The sequence below is a fragment of the Athene noctua genome, chromosome 11 (genome assembly GCF_965140245.1).
Source record: "Athene noctua chromosome 11, bAthNoc1.hap1.1, whole genome shotgun sequence".
In the NCBI taxonomy this organism is placed as follows: domain Eukaryota; kingdom Metazoa; phylum Chordata; class Aves; order Strigiformes; family Strigidae; genus Athene; species Athene noctua.
Genome location: NC_134047.1, coordinates 4693229 through 4715315, shown reverse-complemented (window position 1 = coordinate 4715315; position 22087 = coordinate 4693229). Strand labels below are relative to the sequence as shown.

Here is a 22087-nt window from a genome sequence, read left to right as displayed (position 1 = left end):
TTCTTTGTTTTTGTCTGAACTCAGGAACAACAAGGGGCTGCTCTTCAAAAAAATCTGAGCACCAGTTTTCATTTGATTGGTACAGCACTGCTTTTTCAGATAAACTGGCAGCTCAGACCTCTTATTGAAAAGATTAGGGACTCAGGAGGTAAGAAATGATAAAATACTGGAATAACTGGGAAGGGATTAATTGGCTTGATTTAAAAAAAATTAAAAATCTCTACTGGGAATATTCTCCTACAAACCAAACACCAAGTTGTTGGCTTGGTGTGATTTTTTTGTTGTTGTTGTGTGTTTTGGTTTTTTTTTTCCCTGAGGCTCAGAAGAATATTTTTAAAGGTTACTGTACCTTGGGGTACACAAACAACATACTCTTTAGCAGGATATACTCATGGCAAATAAATTAATGGACTACAAAGCCCAAGGGGGCCTTTAACACTCAGTGCTTGTGCAGTAAATTCCATCAGAAGATATCAAAGCATTCCTCACAAGAGATTAGTACCCACCATTTTCCAGCTTGGCTCCAGAGGTGAAATTTGGTCCATGCCTTAAATCACCCACTCAACCAGCATCAAATGCAATGAACACTACCCTGGCTCATTTTTTTCCCCATTAGCAACCACGCAAGTCTCCCAAGTTCATGTGTGCCCGTGTTGTTCCTGTTTCACCCTACAAAGTACTAGTACATATTATTTCTACCTCCCCCCCGCCAGACATTCGTTTAGACGTTGCACAGAAATTCTGGAATACAGGAAATATTCAAGGAAGATCTGCAAATTGCTGAGAACAGGGTTTCTAGTGACACCCACACCAGAGCCCTTGCCCTAGGAGCCCTGGACGGCAATGCAGTAACACTTGCAGCAGGTAGAATAAACAGTGCATACAGAATGTTGAACAAATGGAAATCTGGGCACTTAGGGCTGAACTTCAGATTCATGTTTGTAGTCTGTTTTTATCTCTTGTCTCTGAAAAATGGTCAACAAACACCTCACGCCTTGAACTTATAAAACCATCTTCCTTTCTAATGCTACTCTGCCTGACATTTTCTTCAGCTGACTTCTGCAAAGCTAAATCAAAAAGAAATGTGCGAAATTCCTTGGCCAAAAAAAAAAAAAAGCATTCTGGTCAGATTTTCTAGCTATCCAAAGAAATTGTTACACAGCTGACATAAATCAATGTGGCAGGATCTACAGGCTAATTAAACAAATGTGACAATTTTACTGTGACAATTTGAAAACACTCAAAAGTGCCTCCCATCCACAGTGTGCATTCTTCTCAGATGTGTATTAAAACCCATGTACTGTATTAAGAAAATGAAAGGAACTTACATATTCAATAAAAAACACAATTATAAGCACAATTTGAAATATATTGCTAAAATAGATTGGAAGTTCATAAGGTTTCTCAGAACATTAAATTCAATGACACGCTTTCTTTAAAGAAATGTTAGAAATTCTCTATAGAAATGGATAAGCCACAGTATGTAGTATAATTTTAAATATCCGATTGAGCCTTGCTTTTGCACAATTATAACACCAGTAATTCTAGCTGAGGACCTCAATGCATTTTTCTAGCAAATAATTTAACTTCACAGCACAACGGCAGTGTGGGTGAGGTTCTGTTTCCCCATTTCATGGAAGGAAACACAGTGGAGCAAAGGGCCATCTCAAGGTTACCCAGGAAGCTTAAAGGTAGGATGTCTTATCTGAGTCTATGTATTCAAGCTTTTATTGAGAGCATGTTCAAAGAGATGGGAAGATGGACCATATCATTCTTTTACTGGCAGGTGTGAAGTGGTGTATTATGAAGACTCTGACAGCTGAAACAATCTCCACATGTAAGAATGAAGGCACCTTCAGAAAGAGCCCCACTGAGTATGCTGCATGACAGTCTTAAAGCCTACAGATTAATAAGTAGCAAAGACGTAGATTGCTTCCTCCAAAAAGGTGGCTTCCGGAACTGTTCTCCCTACAGAATGTGAAATAACTTGATTTTAAGACAGATGATGACTGCAAGACTGCCTTCCCATGTTAGGCTGCTTTAACCTCATGGAGGCTGGCAAGGCTGACAGCGTGTCACCACATGACTCCTCCAAAGGAAAACTCCACCTGCTTATACAGGGGGTCTCTCAGGAAGAAATATTTCTTGGCCTGTTACTCAGTTGGTGTCTGTATTCTTGCCTTAAGAAGAAGAGATTAGGAATGACTTGGATTAAATTTAGAAGGCGGTACATGAAGAAAATGGCAACAAATATTCCTCGTATCTGCTGTAACCAAACACTTCCACCCATTTCCTCTGAGAACAACAATGAGATTCAAAGTTCTAACTTCAGGTTTACTCCAATTGTCATCTTTGTCTTGTTTTCTTTGCTGTCCTTTTAAGAGCACAAGAGCAGTGAAGCATCAAGGGATGTAACATATAGTTAGGGCAGTGAACCTGAGTCTGCCTCAAGTATCTGGTCCCTTTTTGGCCCCTTTTCATTTTCCTACTTCTATCCTTACATAGATTTTTTTAACCATCAACCAGCTTTTTCCAAGTTTTGATTGTCATGGCCAGCTGAAATTTCAGAGGAGAATTTCAAAGAGGAGAGCTCCTGAAATTCTTTCTGAAGATTCATGTAGTTACATCTTCCAGCCCTGTTTTCCCTTGGACACTGCAAGTCTCTCTAGCCTTTTCCTAGCTCTGTGTCTTTTGACTAACGACCTATGGCTAACTTCGTTCATGGGCCCCACCAGCTTCTTTAGCAGTGCTGACTTATGGGGAGGCTTCATACCAGGACTTAAAACTCACAACTCTTGCCCTCAGGGCTACAAAAATGGAGCCCTTCCCTTTTGTGAGATAAAGAGCCACAGAAGATGCTACAGACTTTGTCATTTCAAACCAAAGAATTGTTTTTAAATCATGCATTCATTTCAGAAAGCCTAACTCTATTTTAATATGTTTTCAATGTCTTCATTCTGTGCCTAAAGCAATTTGTTATGTAGAGTACACATTATTAATCTACTTAAATGAAAGGTAACATTGCTAGCAGTTTAAACACTCAATGGCCATATTTAACCATGTTTCATTTTGACAGGACAAGATGAAATAACAGAAATGATTAATCTGAGACCAGAGGAATGTTTTACTACCTATATTTCAAAATAGGACTAGATTTTTTCATTTAATACTCTGGCAGTAAGACGTGTAAGTGGAGTATAGGACCTTCGGATGGCTTTTCTGCTTGACTGCACCGCATCCTGTGCCAGCAGTTGTTGTGACCAGTCATTTTGGACTCTGCAGCAATGCTCCAGGACAGGCACACAACAGGCTCTGAACTTCCTAATCATGTTTTTATGCAACATAAAATTGTGCAGTCCACGAGGTCCTTAAGGGAGGATACCTGGTACAGCTAGAGCCAAACACTGTAACAGTGTAGAAGTGTTTAAAATTGTTGAGTTCAGCACTTGGGCCCTTTTTTGTTCATGGGAGCATACAAAAGGTCGAAGTTGATCTGACATCCCAGATTCCTTGGGTCTGTTTTCTCTCACACTTTCAATCAAAGATAGGGGAGTTACTCTTTGTTTAAAGTGATGAAAAGGGATGGGAAGTCAGGTCCCATAGGTCTACAAATCTGGAGTAGGAATCTTAGTTTTATGATACTCTCCACTCAACTACAAGACACCATCAACTCATTTGCCCACATTTTTTGCCTCTCACTTCCAGTTATTTCTGGAACTACAAAACTCAGAGGTATTTGAAAAAGTAGTATACGAAGTGATCAAAACTTTTAAGTGCTGCAGAGGGTATTTTCCTCCAAGACAATGATTTTGCTTGAATTACTTTGTTTGAACTGGCTTTTTAAAAACTATTTTGTATATTCTCCTAAAATACCATTACTTTTATCATAACAGAGTACTGAATCAGAGTGAGGATGCTGAGCATGTAACATGTTGCAATACACAGTGAATCATTTCTGAGGTGACTGACAATGAGGAAGAGAAACTAAAAGTGGTTGTTCTGGTGCAAAAGAGGTTCTGAAGAGCTTGGAAAACAGATAAGAATTAACACTTTTTCATTCAGTCATTCATCTCTCATGAGAGTGCTTTCATTCTCTTCAGGAGCAGTAATAAGTGTCCAAACTCTTCTGATGTCAGCTCCCTTTATAGTATTTTTAGTAGCAATGGTAACTCTGGCAATGATAGCAGAATTATATAATACTACTGAAATCAGCACTATTTCAATCAGGCGGTACAAAAATATATGTTAAAATATTACAGTTAAGGAGATAAGAAAACAGAATTGAATAGTGAGTTCGAAATAGGTGCACTGCAATCTCTCTCTCTTTTTCCTGAATACCTTTTGTAATCTTTTTTTTTTTTTTTTTTATTGTTACAGTGTAGACAAGCTGCAATAGACCCACATAGTGATCAGATTTTACATTTCAAAGTTCTTTGCTAAATAATTTCTTTAATACTGCTACAAAAATAAAACCTTTATTTGATAAATGTGCCTGCAGGTTGGAATCAGACCTTGCTTGTCTGTCCTGACAAAGGTCTAATCTTTTGCTGCCTTACATCTTGAAGAGACATTTATCCACGTAACAGGCAGGTGCAAAACACCACCTTTCGAATACAGGAAACACTGCACACCCACGTGCATTTGTCAGATCAGAGAGTCAACCTTTTCTCCCCATCACCTCCCCAACAGCATGAAGTCTGCTTTGCACTGATCTGGCAGCACAAAGCAGATTTATAGTATATATCCACATCACAAGTGAACTCCTCTCATACCTAACCTGTGCCATGCCAGCAGTGCAACACTGGCCCACAAAACCAACCGCATAAGCTAAGTGCTCGATTCATACCAACGTCCTACTCAGCTAGCCTAAAGTTAGCTCTGAGTTTCTACATTACGTACCTTCAAGTTAATAAAGACAGCTGGGGGATAATGCTCCTGAGGTGCCTTTCTCAGGGGTGGCACCATAACGTGTGCTGTAAAGGTGAATGGCCAAAAACTAGAACAATCCTCTTCTACTGCATTCATGTGTAACTCACAGTGGCCAAGCTGAGCCTCCGTGTTAAGGGGCTGCTCTAGACTGGGAAGAGCGAAGGCTGCATTCTCCAACTCCCAAAGAGCCTTTTGCACTTCAAGCCTACACCAGGCTGTCCTCAAATGACTTCAGCTATGGATTTCACCATGCCTGTGTGTATATGGCTGGACAGTGCACAGAATGCTGGGAAAAGGCTTCTTTTGACCTTCCTGGAATTGTTGCTGAATGCTTGTGGTGGTACTGAGGCAAGAATGGAGCTGATCACCTACCAAACCAGGAATGGGCTGTTCTCAAAGAGCTACTCAGCATTTCCATTTTCTGGAGTAAGACCACATCAAGAGAGTCATCAGAGCAAAGGACTAGTTGCTGCTTTTATGTATACCCAAAGTAACACAAGGGTAACTCCTTTTATTTAATAACAGCAGCAACATTAAGTGGAGCTGCTGCCAATTTATACCAGCATGGGAGGAAGAAGAATTCAATGAACTCAAATGGGATCAGAGGTCAGTGGAATTACCCCTTGATTTATTTTGATGTGAGAGCAGAACTGGTTCTGTCTCCATTGAGAAAATGCTGATAAAAAGCTGAAAATGCAATGGCTTGGAAATTGCTAAGAAATTAATTGTTTTTATCCATCCAAATCTTCATATACATAAGCAAAGTCTAAAGAAAAAAAACCCCTACAGTTGTAACACATTGCCTTTTTCAAAGCAAGCTATTACCCGTTCCTTACAGGCTTCCAAAGGCTGCACGCCAGACGACGGACAAAGGCCGCAGATACACATTTACACGTGGGTTAACTTTTCAATCCATTTTTTCATTTCAATAGAAATAATAAATCACTTTATCCTGGAGAAAGAAGCAGCTTGACACAAAACATACGGTGCTGGGCTGTTTTTATAGCACACCTAAGACATATAGGGATTCATTTATTTACTCAGCTATTTAAAAGTGGCTACTCTTACTCATTCTCTGGACAGCTAAATGCCAGGTTGCTAAGTTACTGTTACTTGACATCATCTCCTCCCCAACGTGTTCCCACATTTGACAGGTTCACATGATTTACTAGGCCAGTCAGCTCGTTATTCACTTGTCCAATGACGTCTGGATAATAATTTCAAATTCACATCATGTCCTCCCCAGCAAGCCCCCAGATTCCACATGAAAATATTTAAACTGCCTGTCAGCTACTAAGTGCATTTGTAACCACACTGGACAGTGTACCTGTATTTTTCAAATTACAATTATTATAATTAGGTTTAGCATCGTTCTTCAATGTTGGTTTGTATTTTAGAAGAGAAAACAATTACTGAGGGGCAAATAATGGGCTATATCTGTTACAGTCTAATTTTGCTCTGTGAACAGCTCACCTTAGCTACAGATGATACATATTAAATCCGTTAGTGCTTTCAACTGGCATGAGAAAGGTAATACTGCACATAATTTGTCCAGTCAAGGGCATTTTCAACTGCTGATCAATTTACATATTCTCCAATGTCATTAGACATGAGCTACTCATCAGAAGAATAGAAGACCATACAAATTATAGACTTCGCTCATTTAACTCCAGTCATTTTGATACTAATTATAATCTGAATTATATTTAGGATTTGTTTTCCTTCCAGACTAGAAAGCTTTTAATTAATATCACAGCTGTCTACATAACATCAGAAGTCCAACTAGTTACTTGAAGCCTTACTACAGCGAATATGTACCTACAAGAATTCTTTTGTTTCTCTAAGCAGGGACAGATTTTTAGACAGAAGTGCCTGCCCAGATGGTTAACAACACAGACACGAAATCTTTATGTGTACAGACCAGAGCCTCACTTCTGCGGGATTACGTCTAATCGATTGCCTAAATACCTAGTCCAAAGTTTCAATTTACACTACAAGTCCTCAAGAAAATTTAGTTAAATAAAATCTCCTTTCTTTCCTGTGTAATGTTGTATGCTTTATCACCTCTTTACCCAGAAGTAAACCAATGCTAAGGGAGACCCTGTCTGTGCTCTCTATAGGCAAAAAAAGGATGGCTGCTAGTTCGCACTCAGTGTCACACCACACCCCCCATGCCAGGACCAGCACGACGGTTCACGCAGCACAGAATGACAGCAAGGCTGATGTACAGCACTGGTACAAATGGCACAAGTAACGGCTTCAGAGTGCTGGTTTAAAATGTCAGTTCTCCTGCCCCATCTGCACTTTGTATCACAACATTTCAGTGAACTCATTTTTCAATGGCTGCACATAGCAAGTGACAATTTAATTTAAATCCATATTAATAAAATGTGATTTACATACATACACACTGTTGATTGCCTGTCTTCCATGTTATCTACATTTTTAAAGCCATTATGTTGGTTTAAAAAAATAAGCCACATTTTGGAACAGAAAAAAAAGTATACCAACCACCAGTGTATTCACCTTCATCTTTCAGTTTGTTATTAGCAACCTGTACTGAATGCAAATCTCCTGTACTACCTTCACAGCTTGGCCTTAGTTATGCAAGGGAGATTTTAAATTTTTTAAAAATTATTATTTTTAACAACCTTCTCAGTCATTCTGTTTAGAAACGCAAAATCAACAGGAGACTGGTCTGCCATTAACCTTTGGTTGTAGTATCAGGAACAGTCCTTAAAGTATTTACACAAGATGACATAAGTGGCTAAGTGTTTCAGGAAATTTGAAGGACTGTGAAATTTTGTCTCTGAAGACTCAGGGGTCTGAACAGACTCAAGACCTTTCCCCTCACTTGGTTGGAAATTTTTGACCATAAACTCAATTAAACCTTTTTTTTTTTTTCTCTAGGAAAAAAAAAAAAAAAAGAAAGAAGACAGAGATTAGGAATTGCAAACCTCTACAATTACAAAAAACATTAATCAAGTTCAGCTTGAAAAAAGAGCTCTGTAAAATCAGAGGTCACAGATGTTAGCTTAGGTCCCTCTTCCTTGTAAAGTCTAGCAAAAAAAGCCTGCAAGAGTTACTGTGCCTTTCTGAGGGGTGAAACTGAATTAAGTCACTTTATTCTCTGACTTAAAAAGAAAAAAAAAAAAGCAAGTTTCAAGGCATGAAATGCTCTCAAGGTAGGCTGGCAGGGCCAGGGCAAGGCAGGTGGCAGCACCCATCCTCTGGCACTTTGGGGTGTACAGCTCGGCAGTGGACATGGCCCAGAGCAGAAATTGCCAGTTGTTGCCCAATGGTTTGGCTGGTCAAACTGCACGCTATTACAGCCCCATCTGTCCGCCTTTGGGACTTGACTGTCCTCTAATCCTTCTCGTTTACCTCTGCAACATCCCTGACAGGACAGAAACGTTAATAGCTTATTTTTTTACCTGGCGAAGCTGCCATCAGGGAGCTGAGGCCCACACTCCCAAATGCTCTTCAGAGACTGTGAAAATGGCCACAAAAGGCCAGAAGGTATCTGTCAGGGCTGGGAACTTAATCCAAGCTCTCAAAGCACAAATCGCTGCTGAAATCAAGGGTCATCCTTTCATCTGGAGCAGACAGCCTGAATCTCCTGACACAGGGCTTCCATGGGGAGCCTGAAGACTGGATTTTGACCACTGATGGTCATCACATTCTCTTACTTATTTTCCCTCCATTGCTGATCAAGTAGAATATGATACTCTGTATGCAGCCAAAGCACATTTCCCGCTAGCTTATTCTGTATTATAAATTTGAGAACAAAGTCATTGACAAAACTCAGGTACTTCTACTTCCATGTGTGCTTCAGCACCGTACGAAGTTGAAAGCCTAAAACGCTGTCACTGAAGGCAACTAATTGGGGCTGGGGTTTGCTGGCCCTTTGACAGGCAGCCCCAGAAGCGGCTCTGTGATCTACCGCTTTCATACGCTCAGGGCCTTGCTGGCAGCCTGCAGCCTGCTCGCAGACACATTACAAGAAGGCCCAATGCACACAAACCTCCCCAGCTGCGCACCCCAGACAAACCACGGCCACGTGGCGTGCCCAGCCCACACCTGCTCCAGCACAGGCGGTTTCATATGCTCAAGATGGCTTCTGGCTGTGCCTGCAGCTCCGGCTGACAGGTTTGCTCCATGGCTGGATGGCAAGGCTGGGCATGGGGGATGTCTCCAGGCCCCTGCACCCGGCAGTCAAGACAGATCTACTGGTTTATATCCCTTTTTCGGGTACCCATTACATGCCCTTGTGAGACAGATCCCCAGAGACATGGAAATCTCCCATACCCCTGCTCTCTCCACCCCAAGAATCCCCCCCCGCCCCGAGTTTAACAGCCTACTGGTGGCAGGAGGTGCTGCCTGCAGCTGCAGGGACTCTGCAGTTCATCCCTGTCCTTTGAAGACAACAGAAAGTCCTGCACCGATCTCAGCAGGTTTCAGAAGGAAGTGCGGGCCATTCTGTCTCTGTTGACTCAGATTTCAGTCGTGGGGTAGGAAATAGAATCACCTCCTCTTGATTAGAAAAAAGACATTTCTGCTTCCTGTGATTTATATGCACTGTTCCCACATTAAAACTGTCACCTAGATGATTGATCCCTGAAATTCACTACATCACATTTCCTTTTGATGCTGTTTACTGAAAATAACTGCTTTCCCCAGCTAACAAGTCATTCATTTCAACTACAGCAATGAACCTAATTGAAATATATAAACAGGGGAAGAAGACGTTTAAAATGTACCCAGTATTTCGCACAGCCTTTCAACACTTTCTTTGCTTTTGCTTCCTTAGTGTTCTATAGGTAATAAACCTCTGCTCACATTGAAGGTTGAAACTAAATTTTATTTATTTCCTTGTGTTCATTGCTGCTGGGTGCACATGCATGTGCACACTCCTCCGTTACTGCAGGTCTGCACATGCATGCTTGCCTGCTGGTTCAACATACTTCTGCAGCAACACTGGCAACCCATAAGGACATCAATAGTATCCCAAGATAACATGTATACACAAAACAGATGCAAGTTTCCCAAACTATTTAACTCTGGATTGCAATGAATGCTGTGAAGCCTATTTTATTTTACAAGCAAGAACAAGTCCATGCCTTTGCTAGCAAGATGGTATGACTGTTACACATGACTTCAGGTCTGGGTTAGTTTGCACCAGTTGCTCCTAGTGATAAGGACATGGTAGCACAAATTCCCAATGAAATTTTATCCCCTCTATGCCGAAAACCGGCAGGTTGGCTGGAAATCCCAGGGAGGTAGCTCTGACAGATGGGAAACTCAACCCATGAGTATAAAAACTTAAATCCCAAATAGGGACTGGTGGGTTGCAAACCTGCCCCCAGACAAACCTCACTGCCAACAAAGGGACCCCAAAGTTGGGGTGTCTGAGGAACAGATCATCTTACACTTAGAGTAAGGCAGATTTAGATGTATACAACTTGTTGTGCACACTCCCCTTTTTCTTGTTATATGATCTTGTTGAAATTAAGCCACGCTTAGTTTGGAGCAGTTGTTTTAATTTTCTGTATTCAACCACTGACTAGAGCTCCCAGAAAAAAATGTCTGTAGGTTTTTGACAAAACCATGAACAATCTGTAGTTTGGGGGAAGAAGGAGGAACTCTGTAGGTTAGCCTGTGAGAGAGAGAATTAAGGTGACTCCACCTCAGGGTAGGAGAGAAATGTGTCCCAGAGAGACTTGGAGAGACTGAGACTTTCAAATTTAGAACAGGAACGTGTGGAAATCCTGACTGAAACAAGCTGGCAGATGCAAAGTATTAGGTGAACTGACCTTACTCACTAAGGAGCACCCTAGGCCTACCACTTGGCTGTGTCTCTTTAATACAGACCCACTAACATGTTATTATTTATCTACAGTGTCAAAGAAAGCCATATAACCCTTTTTCATGAAAGATGAAATAACAGCACCACAATTATACACAAGATACAAAAGCAAAGGGTATTACTCACCCGTAATATTTCTTCCACACAGTTGGAGTCATTGGGAAGGGTAACCTGGGTTTAAAGAAAAAAAGAAATGTTTAGTCAGGTGCTGGATGCAAAGTTCAGTGACTAGAACCACACAGGTGAACAGCTAACAAGCAACTGCCTCTGTTTGAAGACTGCTGTATCCATGCGTGCTGCCTACCAAATTTTCCAGTTCAGATCAACATAAATCATCAGCAGGACCCATTTTGTCAGAAGTTGTTTTTTTCTTCCATGCTGCTTTGCGATACTAACAACACTTCTGAAACAATAAAATACTCTGATTTCCTCACAGTTGAGAACTGGCACTAGAATTGTCTGAAACTTCTGTAATTGAAGAAGATCCCACTGTTACTCCTATCGGCAGCTTTCAGAGAGAAGGCGAGGTTTGGTTTAACTTGACGCACACTGCAGCAAAGGACAGAGGTGATAACAGTTAGGAGAAAGTTGTTATCATCAACTATATTATCCTACAGCTTAATAGGCTAACAGCCAAGACAGCTCTTAAACATATACTGGAGTAAAATACTGGTTTGACTATAAGGGTGGCTGCTGATTTTGTTGTCCCTCACTTCCTCAGCCTGTTACAGGTTAAATATCCTCTGAAGACTGAACAGCACACGGGAATCCACTTTGAGAGGCTTAACAGATATTCCTTCTCCCCTCAGAAAGACGTGATATATCTATGCACGCAACCATACCCCCTTCCCCCCCACACAGTGGTGTCCTTAATGTCTTCCAACTGAAAATACTCGTTTAAATGGTACTTGCATCATTTGACACAATCCCTCATTCCAGGGACATGAAAGAGCACAAAACCTCAAAATACTGTGAACAATTGCATAAACAGGCAGACATGACCCATACGTATAACCATTCTGTAGCACCTGCAGGTAGTTATGATGGATTCTTATCAAGGGGGTACAGCAGAAGAGGAAGAGACAATATTCAGGAAGGTACCAGAAAACAGGCAAGTGCTTCGTACCATAAATATTCAGTGAGACTTTTCTGCCTAACGCTTCTACCTTATTGCTCTTGGTAACTAGTTTAGTAAAAGACACTCATGACTAAACTTAAAATCCCTGTCATCCTAATCTGCTATAGAGTTTGACCAAAAGCACCAACCATAGCTTTCCTCCTATATTTCAGCCAGCACTAAGCTTCAAGAATAAATCCACACAGCCACAAAAGTTGAAGACCAGAAAGACCGATTAGATCACCAAGTTTACGCTCTGCTAATGTAGCACATTTTCCCCATTATCTTCTAGTACTGTGGCTAGTCTGACTCAAAAACTGTAAGGAAATGGGTCTCCCATCCCTTCCCTTATTAAAATATGGAGCAGTATTGTAAATTATTTGGTCTTTTTTTGGTGATACTTATTAATATTTTGCTTTCAGTGTCATCTCAGCCTTTCTGTAGAGCTCTTGCCACTACTCTAAGTAATTAATTACTTGTCTTCACATTTATACCACACACAGACATGCAGAATTATACTCCACTTCTCTCACATACTGTATGTTCAACTTTTACCTTCTTTTCTGATAAACTGATTTTCCATCTCTTTTGCTTATTTCATCACTGTTCTCTGAATTTCCAACAGTTCATCAATATCTTGGTAAAGAAGTACTCAAGTGAATATGAACACACTGAAGGGATATTAGTGATTTTTATCTACTTCGGCAACTATAGATTTTAATTTTCTGTAGTATCACTTAAAAACATTCAACCAACCAGAAAAACAGCCTTACCTTCTGTCCTCAGTTTCTACTCAGCTCAAATTCTACCTAACAAACCTAGCCTGAGAACTTCCAGTGGATGATCAGCATTAACTGCAATAGGCATGCAGTCCGCCCTCATACCACATGACTTGATACACCAGCACTTCACTGGCCTTCCTTCATCCCCTTACTTTTCACTTCAATCACTCTTTTCCCTCTTAATACCTGTACATTCTTTGCTAATCTCTGTTTTCCATACATCACACCGACCCTCCATTCAGCGAGGAATATAGCTAACTTTAACCAAAAGATTAGCAAGCACGGGTATTACTGCAATGTGCAGTGGCATAGTGGGAGTACGTATGCCTGTAATACACTCCCGACTTTTTCTATTGAAAAATTACTATGTTGGAATACGAGAAAACAAAACAAGTACTCCCCCAATGTGCTTGCAGTGTACACACCAACCACAAAATCTCTCACAGCAGGTAACAGGAGCAGCCCAAAATCCAGCCAAGGGAGTCTGACTGGGAAGAGTGAGAGCAGTAAAGGTATGCTGCGTTATTTCACACCCCTCCCTACCATTACCCATGCCATTTTCAATGTTTAGTCGAGATACCATGTGTATTCCTTTGTTTAGAAGTGTCTTAAACATGATAATTGTGTCCCTGACTATTAACACAGGGCAGAGCATGTTCGTCCTTGTTTCACAGTCCTCTCCCAATTCACAGCCCTGTTTAAGTTTATGTTATTTCAGAAGTAATGAAGATAATAACAATAAACATAGCATTTTACTTTAATAAAGCCCACTATATATTATGCAATCACAACCAGCTTCTGCTGGCAGCACTTGCTAATAACTTTAAATGCTCATGCATCAATTTAATTGTGTTAATGGCATAGAAGATTTTAATGGCTTGACAGAACTTTTGTTCCCTTTGGCATTGCTTTTGTTTTGAATCCCTAGTATTAAAGTAATGCAAGATGTCAAAGTGCTGTGATTGTCATATAGGGAGATCCAAGTAGGAGCTAGCACAAAGAGGAAAACATTTAGATTGATGCAAACATTAAAAGAATAATTATTACAACATGGCTATCAGAGAGAAGATCAATGTAAGAGTCTTTCAGCACATTACTATTAATGGAATTCTAAAGAAATGAGATCATTTTTCTAAATTCATGCTACAGTTGCACATTCTAAGAGACTTGAAAGGCACAGATCTATTAGAAACTTAGTCTGTGCTGGAAAAAAAAGCCAACACCTTCTCAACCTTTCGAAGTGTGAATCAAAAATTGCAAGTTTAATTGTCCATAAACACTTGCATTCAGCTAACAAGTGCAAGCAGGCCCACATGGAACACCATGGCATCCATGCATAGATTCATCGGGACAGAATGAAACAGAGCAGATACAATATTCATCACCTTCTTGAGTACTAGTGCTGCAACAAATTGTTATTAGAATTGCCATTAATAAAATGCCACATTCCTCCTGTAGTTTAGTAAAGATTGGGCATCCATCCCATAGTAGTACTTTCTTCATTGAATAAAAATCAAGTCGTTTAGGACCCATCATGTGACTCTCCACGCCTTCTCCTCTTCAGCTTTCCCCAGTAATCAGATTCTAAAAAGGAGGGCACAGCTTGCATTTGTGCACTGTTGGTGCTTTTCTTCCATTGTGAGCAGCATGGCCTAACTCAGCCAAAAGGACAGATTCTGGGAATTTGGCCCCCGTAAGACCGAGTCGTTGTATTTCACATCATGAGCTCTTCTCTTAGCCGGCAGTGAATTCATTAACCCTAGACTGAAGAACAGTGAATATTACATAAGCTGCAGATAGACATCCCAAGGTAATAAAACTTCAATCAAAACAAAAAGATTTCACAACAGCTACATGCTACACTGAACCCATCTTCCAATTTCATTTTAATCTGGCAAAACTCTTTTGCATCAAAAAGCTTCATGTTAATTTTTAAATATTACTTGCTAAAAAAAAGAAAGACAAAAAAATGAAAGGTCAGATGGTGAAAGTATTCCACCTAATACAAGCCAGTAATATAGGCTCTCTTCACATTCCAGTCTTACAAGAGAGAGAACAGAACTTAAATGATGTGGAACCAAAGGTTTAATGTATGGCTTGGATGGCTCAGTGCTAAACTTTAAAGGAGAAGGAGGGAAGAAATCTAAGAGAGAGGCAATAGTAGCCTTTAATGTTATGCAGATCAAATGACATTGGGTGAATGGTTACAATACCTGATGAGTCATGTTGATCTAACCTTCCATTTATTCGTTCAAGAGTTCCTTGACCACTCTTACCTCCTGGACAATTTATAACTTGCATGAGATCAGATTTTGTTTTTGTGGCACCGAACAATCATATAAAGTCTCTTTTCCCTGTAATTTACATCCGTCAGCAGGCATTTCTCAGAAATGTTAGCAACAAAATCTTCCAACAGGCTTGTCAGAATAGTTCTGAAAATTCAAATGTAACGTCAGAAAGCAGAAATACACAATGGATAATGTCTTTGCCAGAACTGACCGATTACATTTTCATCTGGATAAACTGTTTGTGAACAATCCCTCTGGTTTTACTGATGCACAACAGCCATACAACAAGTAATCTCTTCTTCCTATCTTTGTTTTATTGGAAAGATAAATGTAGCATGCTAAATGAACATAGGTACCCACTCTAATTTCTTGCATGTGAGGACCTATGTACTTACACACCAAGAGCTCAGCTTTCATTGTCATCTCCTTTATCAAGGAACACATTTTGACTCTGGGGAGATGAAGCTCATACTACTGTTTACTCCTTTGAACACAAATTGATTTTTCACTTGCTAGCATAGAAAGATCCTGTGCATGAACCTTGACTGATCATTTCCAGTGCGCACCATACAGTGATAAGAGGAAAACACTTAGATAACCAGAAGCGGCAAAACCAGGGCTTTTAGCAGTAGCCTAGTCCTATGAATGCCTTCAGCTCCTGCCAGGCTTCCCTTTAACAGAGGGTGCTTCATTTTTTGATTAATACAAGTGGGAAATGGACTGGGCAATACTAAGAATAGCAGGGTTTCCAGATACAAGAGGTTGGACTAGATGACCTTTGAATGTCCTTCCAATCTAGATGAACCTATGATTCAATTTTCACAATATATTCACTACAAATCCGAGAAGATGCGATACTTCACCTGCACTTGAATGGAGTATACACCCACGCCTTCCCAACGCCAGCTTTCCTTTGATTGCCATCAGCATTTCTTTGCATGCTCAGCCTTCATTCCTCTCTTCAGTCATTCCCTACATCTCATCTGGACTTGCCCCTTTTCAGACAGCAGCCTGCCCCTCCGCTGCCATCTGACTACACGTTTCTCCTCCTGAGGAAGACTGTTTCACATTTACTTGAGGTAAGCTTCACACCACTGCTGAGAGCCCACTGTTCAAACCTCCTTGGGTTGTTTTACATTTCATGCTTTTGTCTGTTTCCTATCTTGCTAATATTCCATCCCAAAAGGGTCATTCATGTTAAAGACACCTGAAATAGATGTCAAACTAATCTCACTAGCTGGGAGGATCTTGGCTCTTCCTTACTAACTTCAGTGCAAATGGGTAAGAATGGGAGCAGCAAAAGAGCAAGGAATGAATATTGCAACCTGAGTGCTATTTTTTTTTCTGCTGTATTTGATATTCATGAGGTTATCACCAACATATATTAGGACTGTATGTTTGGGCTCTGGAGGAAACTGAATGAAGTCAAACATGGTGGTATTCAAAAAAACCCAAATAAAATTGCTCCCTTGGTATTCAAATACAGATATGTGTTTTTCACAGGGTTATTAATTCTCAAGGGAGTAATTTGTGGGTTCCAAATAACGTATATCCACTGTTTTCTTTTAGTACCTCCACCATCCTGGAACCAAAATACTATGAGAAGACTACATTTCCCATTATTTCAACCCCAAAAATATCTCCTGGGGCTTATTAAAAGGTCTGTGAAAATATATACTTTATATATATATCTAAAAAATTAAGAGAGAAAGAAAAATTATTGCCTAAAACAAAATACAGAGAACTGCTCCTCTGTTTCCCTTTAATACAAATACTATAGAAGCAGTTGTGTCAAATATGCATTTACTGGAGTCCCTGAAAGCAAGAAAAAGTTTTAAGGAGTGGACTGAATTAATTCATTTGTTAAGTTAAGACAGCCTGGCCTGCAGTCAGTGCTGCTCTTCTAGTGGTGGATGGAGAAGTTTATGCCTCTTCCCTCGAGTAAAACACATAAGCTAAGAAAAACAACTTACTAAGTGTGGTCCAAAACACGCCTGAATCAGACTCCCACTGACTTCAGTGAACTTTCCAAAAGGTCTCTAGTTCAGAAGCCAAAACTGCCCACAAAAGCGTACCTTTAGTTTCATACAAAAGCCAGTGACTCCAATATGCTCCTCTCCAGTCACCAAAGAGCTAGATAAAATGGTGCAGTGACACCAGGCTGGGGCACTTGGGTGCTTCTCCACAAATCAGAAGGAATTATAGTTTTATTTCCCTACAATGAACTCAGCTTACAACGACCTCCCAGTCAGAGTAACCCCAACTGCAAGGACATTTTTTCACTGGCATTTAGTTCTGGTACAGCAACTTTTAAACCAGACTGACCTGCATGTGACAATTACAGTTTTCTTGTTCTTGCCAGTGCATGGTGTATTTAGCCCGTTTTTTCTTTTTCATTTCTTTGATGTTTTCTTTTAACAATACCATTTCAATGTTGATCAGCATGAAATAGTCTCCATGAAAGCACAATATGCTGATGTTCAATTTAAACTCAATGGTTCTCCATTATTTTCATGCAGTAAATTGCCAAACTCTATTAGAGAGAGAAGTCTGATAAAGTAATCTCTCACTTCAAGGTCTCCTGGGAGTTTTTTAATGTAGGTAAGGCTGCACATTTTACTTATGGAATATCCTGAATGTAGTATTTTAGAAGCTCACCATGATGATAATACCAGAGTAACTGGTAATGTCAGTATTCAGCCAGGCCCCAAGAGAAATGGCATTTGCAGTACTTAATTTGTGATCAAAATACTGGCTTGCATAAAGGCTGTTACAACCATTTAATACTGACAAAGAGGAAATTTGGAACTCTACATTTTATTTTTTTCTTTCTTCCTTTATACCTTCCTTTCTCTTTCTCTGTCCCTCCTCCTCTAACGACTGCAAGTACTTATTTACATATAAAAAAAGAAGTGCATTTTCTTATGTGCCTGGGTATTTTCACCTTATTCTGGAAGAGGGTACCTTATAAGTTTCCATTAAATTGATGATAAAAGGCACCCTGACCTAAAATGCCACCGTGCAGTTGTCCACTTGAAACATCAAAGCCTGACTAACACCCTCTGGTGTGGTGAGATATATGGTGTGGCAGAAATAAAGATCAAGTGTCTGTTTCTTGTCTTACGTTTACCAGTGTGAATGAAATCTAATTCCTCTGAAGACAATGAAGCGGTATAAAAGGAGTGTGAAGGGAGTTCAGCTTCCAAGTCTATTCACCCCCAGTTAGGGGGATGTAAATTAGACGCCATGTTTATTCTCAGTGTAACCCTTTGAGTAGAACCTCTTGGAAATCGTTCAAAATCCCTTTACTATACAGACATAGCTGTCTAAATTTAATACAGCATGGAATCGGATCTCTTTTAAATCTATTTCACATTAGTGGAATCTGGTGTCTGTTCCCAGTACAGGCCTGCACGAGGGCAAGCAGCATCAGGTAGGAGTTGTGCACCTTACCGCTAAAATAGTAGCAAAGTCACCAGGTCAGACTGTGGCCTTGGTGACATGACCAGAACTCCGCTGATGTCAGTGTAGTTGCATCAGTGTAACCTGAAGCATTATTTGACCTCATGAATTCAGACTGTAACATTTCTTTTGAGGTTTTAAAGAGGAACCTTTGTAAGCATCTATTTACATCTGACAATACCTTTACTGTAGCTACAAGAATACAGCGGGTGACTGTGCCAGTTATCTGCTCCACTTCTTTTTTAAAGCAGGTATAAATGTCCTCACTGAAAAATGTACTCCTGGGTTTAATTTGTACAGTTTGCACAGCTGCAAGGCCAACGCTGGGTCCCAAATTAATTGCTCAGAGCTTGTTTGCAAATTAGTTGTTTTCATACGTCCCTCCACCACAGTCACAACTTGCAGATCACATCCTCAGACTGTCTGAGGGCCAGAATTCAAAGGGCAAGGACATGGTCTTGCCCCAGGGAAACAAAACAAATGTATTTGAAATATCTTAGGGTTTAAATACCAACACCACCTGTTAGCATAACTAGTCCATACAAACACATTTTTTACATAAACTTCAATCAAATAAATGAAGTTCCTACGTGAAATAAAAGCCATTTTCCTTTTACTAATAATAACAAAATAGCACAATTAATGATTATGTCTTTATTGGGATTGGATCCAAATTCAGAGTACATTAAGAGCCAGATCTTACGCTCATTAAATAGTAAGACACACGATTATCCCAACTGCCACTGAATGTCACGGTTATCCTACAAATGGGGAGCTAAAATAACACTTTCTGGACAGTACGGAACTGAGAACAAAGAAAATCTGATTTTGAATGGGATCTTTATGGCCTCTCTTTTAGTTACATTTCTAATTAAAATGCTTTGATCTATTAATGCCAAGGGACGCTGCTAAATGTATTCAATGCAGAAGTCGCATACTTTTCCTGAGCTCCCAAAATCTCTCAGATCTGTGTGCACTTACGCTGCGTGCAGTTAAACCGCTCACTAAAATGAAAAGATATCTAAGAATAACTCACTTCCATTAGATTTATAAATCACATTAATTAATTCTACATCTCCAGTGGTGTAGAGACCAAACTCTAATGCGATATCTAATTAAAGAAAAGGGGAAAAAAAATTGGAATTGAAACACAGAAGTAACTGTTTAGCCTCAAATTAATGAGGCGCTATGCTAAGCAAGAATGTCCATAAATCCCTAATGAGGATTTTAAACACATTAAAACTTCCTAATACAAAGTGTTTGCCTTCCTTTTATCCAATAACAAATAAGCCAATAATTTTCTGCCTCTAAATGACACTATTAACTGTCATGGCATGTTTTATTTGACAAACCCTCCATTCAAATACAGTAAAACCAATTAATTTGCCTGCTGTGAAATGTGTTTCTTGATAGCTTTTATGTGATTTTTCTTCTCAAAGAAATGTAAATAGGAGGTCAATGTAGGTTCCTGATTTTGCTTAAAAATATGCTGCAATAACTATAGATTTTCTAGTCAGTTTGCATTTCAAATGAATTGAAAGATAACCTCCATTTTCAGGTCATCAATCACATAATGGTCTCCTGATAAGTAAACAGTTACAGAGTAATAGTTTTATTACTAGGGAAATGGTCCCATATTTGAGCCCTGATAGTTGCAAAATTACCACTTTGTTCTGTTATAAATAACGGTTTGCAGTCAGGGTGCTTGGCCTCTCTGCCTTCCTCGACGGCCCGGCAAGGGCCGCGCCGCCGCACCCACCAGCGCTCAGAAAAGCCCTGGTAGTCACGGCCGCCGCCTGGCCTCGCGCCGCCGCCAACGCCACCTCTCCTATACGTGTGAGGATGGCCAGGCGCTACCTTTTTTTGTTGGGTCAGAGAAATCTACAGAACAAATAAAAGATAATTTTGTGGTTTCGATGGCCTCCTGGGCCCCACTTCGTAGATTTCAGCAGAGAAAAGCAAGACCATGTTACGACCGCCCCACCATTAAGACACATCTGAATCTCTGAAGATCAACCTACTAAAAACTACACATTCTGTACTTCAGCAACACACTTTTTTTCAGGCTGTGCCCACTATGTGAACTGAACCACTCTGTAAATTGAAGGCAAAATAGAGGATAATGCATGGCATGCCATGCTTTATGGGGCCTAACTGAATGCCAATTAATCTTTACAACATATGTACAGTTCCATCAGCTCTTGCATTGCACCATGATCACATAGAGACTGTGGTTTCTTTGCCTTAAGACGGATACACAACTTGAAAAAAAATCCATGACACACCACATACACATGCACAGAGAAGGAACAGGGAATTAAATAAAACAAAGATGCCTTCCCGGGCTGAAACAGACTTAACTGCTCACTTACTTAATCGTCTGCAATAGATTACCAACCAGAACCGGGTAATTAATGTAGCATACCATGACAGCTGATTTCCAATTTGCACTATCTTGTACGTGTGTTTTTTATTGAAATAAGGAAAAAAAATCTGCAACCTCACTCAGAAGAACAGTGCCAAGGCTGCCTGACACGTGAGGAGGGCTGGTGAGAAGCGAGGCTGGGACAAATCAAACGCAGCAAAAGTGCTCTGCAGCTCTGTTAGCCACTGTCTCCGTCATTCAGACACATGGCCCCAAACCCATATTTATTCCTTTTTTCCAACACAAATTCCTGTTACTATTGCTAGAAACTCTTGCTGTAGGACCTTTCCGCAGGGATGTCTGGAAAAGCAATTTATATATTATTATCATATAAAATAAGTATGTATCCAAATAAGACAAAAATTCATTATGAAAATATCTGCATTTTGCTCCTTAAGCACAATCCTATTTAATAAGCTTAGGAATCAAATTCCAGTGGTTTCAAAAAGTAAGTTGAAGAGACCCCTAGGTTGCCTGAACAGTGAGAAAAACATGTTCTTTCTATATACTCTCAGCTAATAAAAATTCCCAAATTAAACTTTAAAAAATATTAAAGTGAGAATTATAGTTGACACAGTCAAATATTAGGAAATCAATTTCTTGATGGATAAACAATTCTGAGCTTAAGACACCACCTGTTGTAACCTGTATTTTGGTCACTTTGCAATACAGTGTTCCTGAAGTCTGAACTAAGCTCCACCTCTCCAGAATGCAGATTTCTGCATCTAATTTTGCTGATAAAATGTAAATAAAAAATTACTTACATTTTTGCAAAGGATCTGATATGATATTTCACATCAACAACTTTTACATCTACTTCTTAATCGAGACATTGAATTGGGCTAAGACCACCTGACATTATTTCACTTCTGACCTTTTCAACTGTCAAAGCAGACAGATTTTTATCCTACAAGATTCAAGCCAAAGCCTCAAAGGTGCAGTGCCAGAGCATTAATCCATTTCGCTAGACAGTCATTGAAATTATAATTGAAAGTTCAACTTACTTTAGCATTTTATGCTGAAATACTTCTGGCAGCCCAGGGCAGAAAGTCGAAATCTGGTTTCCAATGGAGACCATTTCCAATGGTTTCTAAATGTTGGCAGCAAAATTCCTTATTGTCAAAGAGATCAGCAGATGCCGGCTTCCATTATTTTACTTTCTGTGACTGCTGCTCACTTCAGGAAGCCTTTCTTTACCTAAGGATGCTGACCTGCTGC

General features: G+C 39.9%; 1 protein-coding gene across 3 annotated transcripts in view; it reads right to left on the bottom strand.

The window, feature by feature from the left end:
• AFF2 (ALF transcription elongation factor 2) overlaps positions 1 to 22087 on the bottom strand; it is a 339763-nt gene that overhangs the window by 143196 nt on the left and 174480 nt on the right. For all 3 annotated transcript variants that reach the window (XM_074915521.1, XM_074915523.1, XM_074915522.1), the window contains exon 4: positions 10922 to 10966. In XM_074915521.1, the coding sequence (XP_074771622.1) occupies positions 10922 to 10966 (45 nt within the window). The remainder of the gene's footprint in view (positions 1 to 10921; positions 10967 to 22087) is intronic.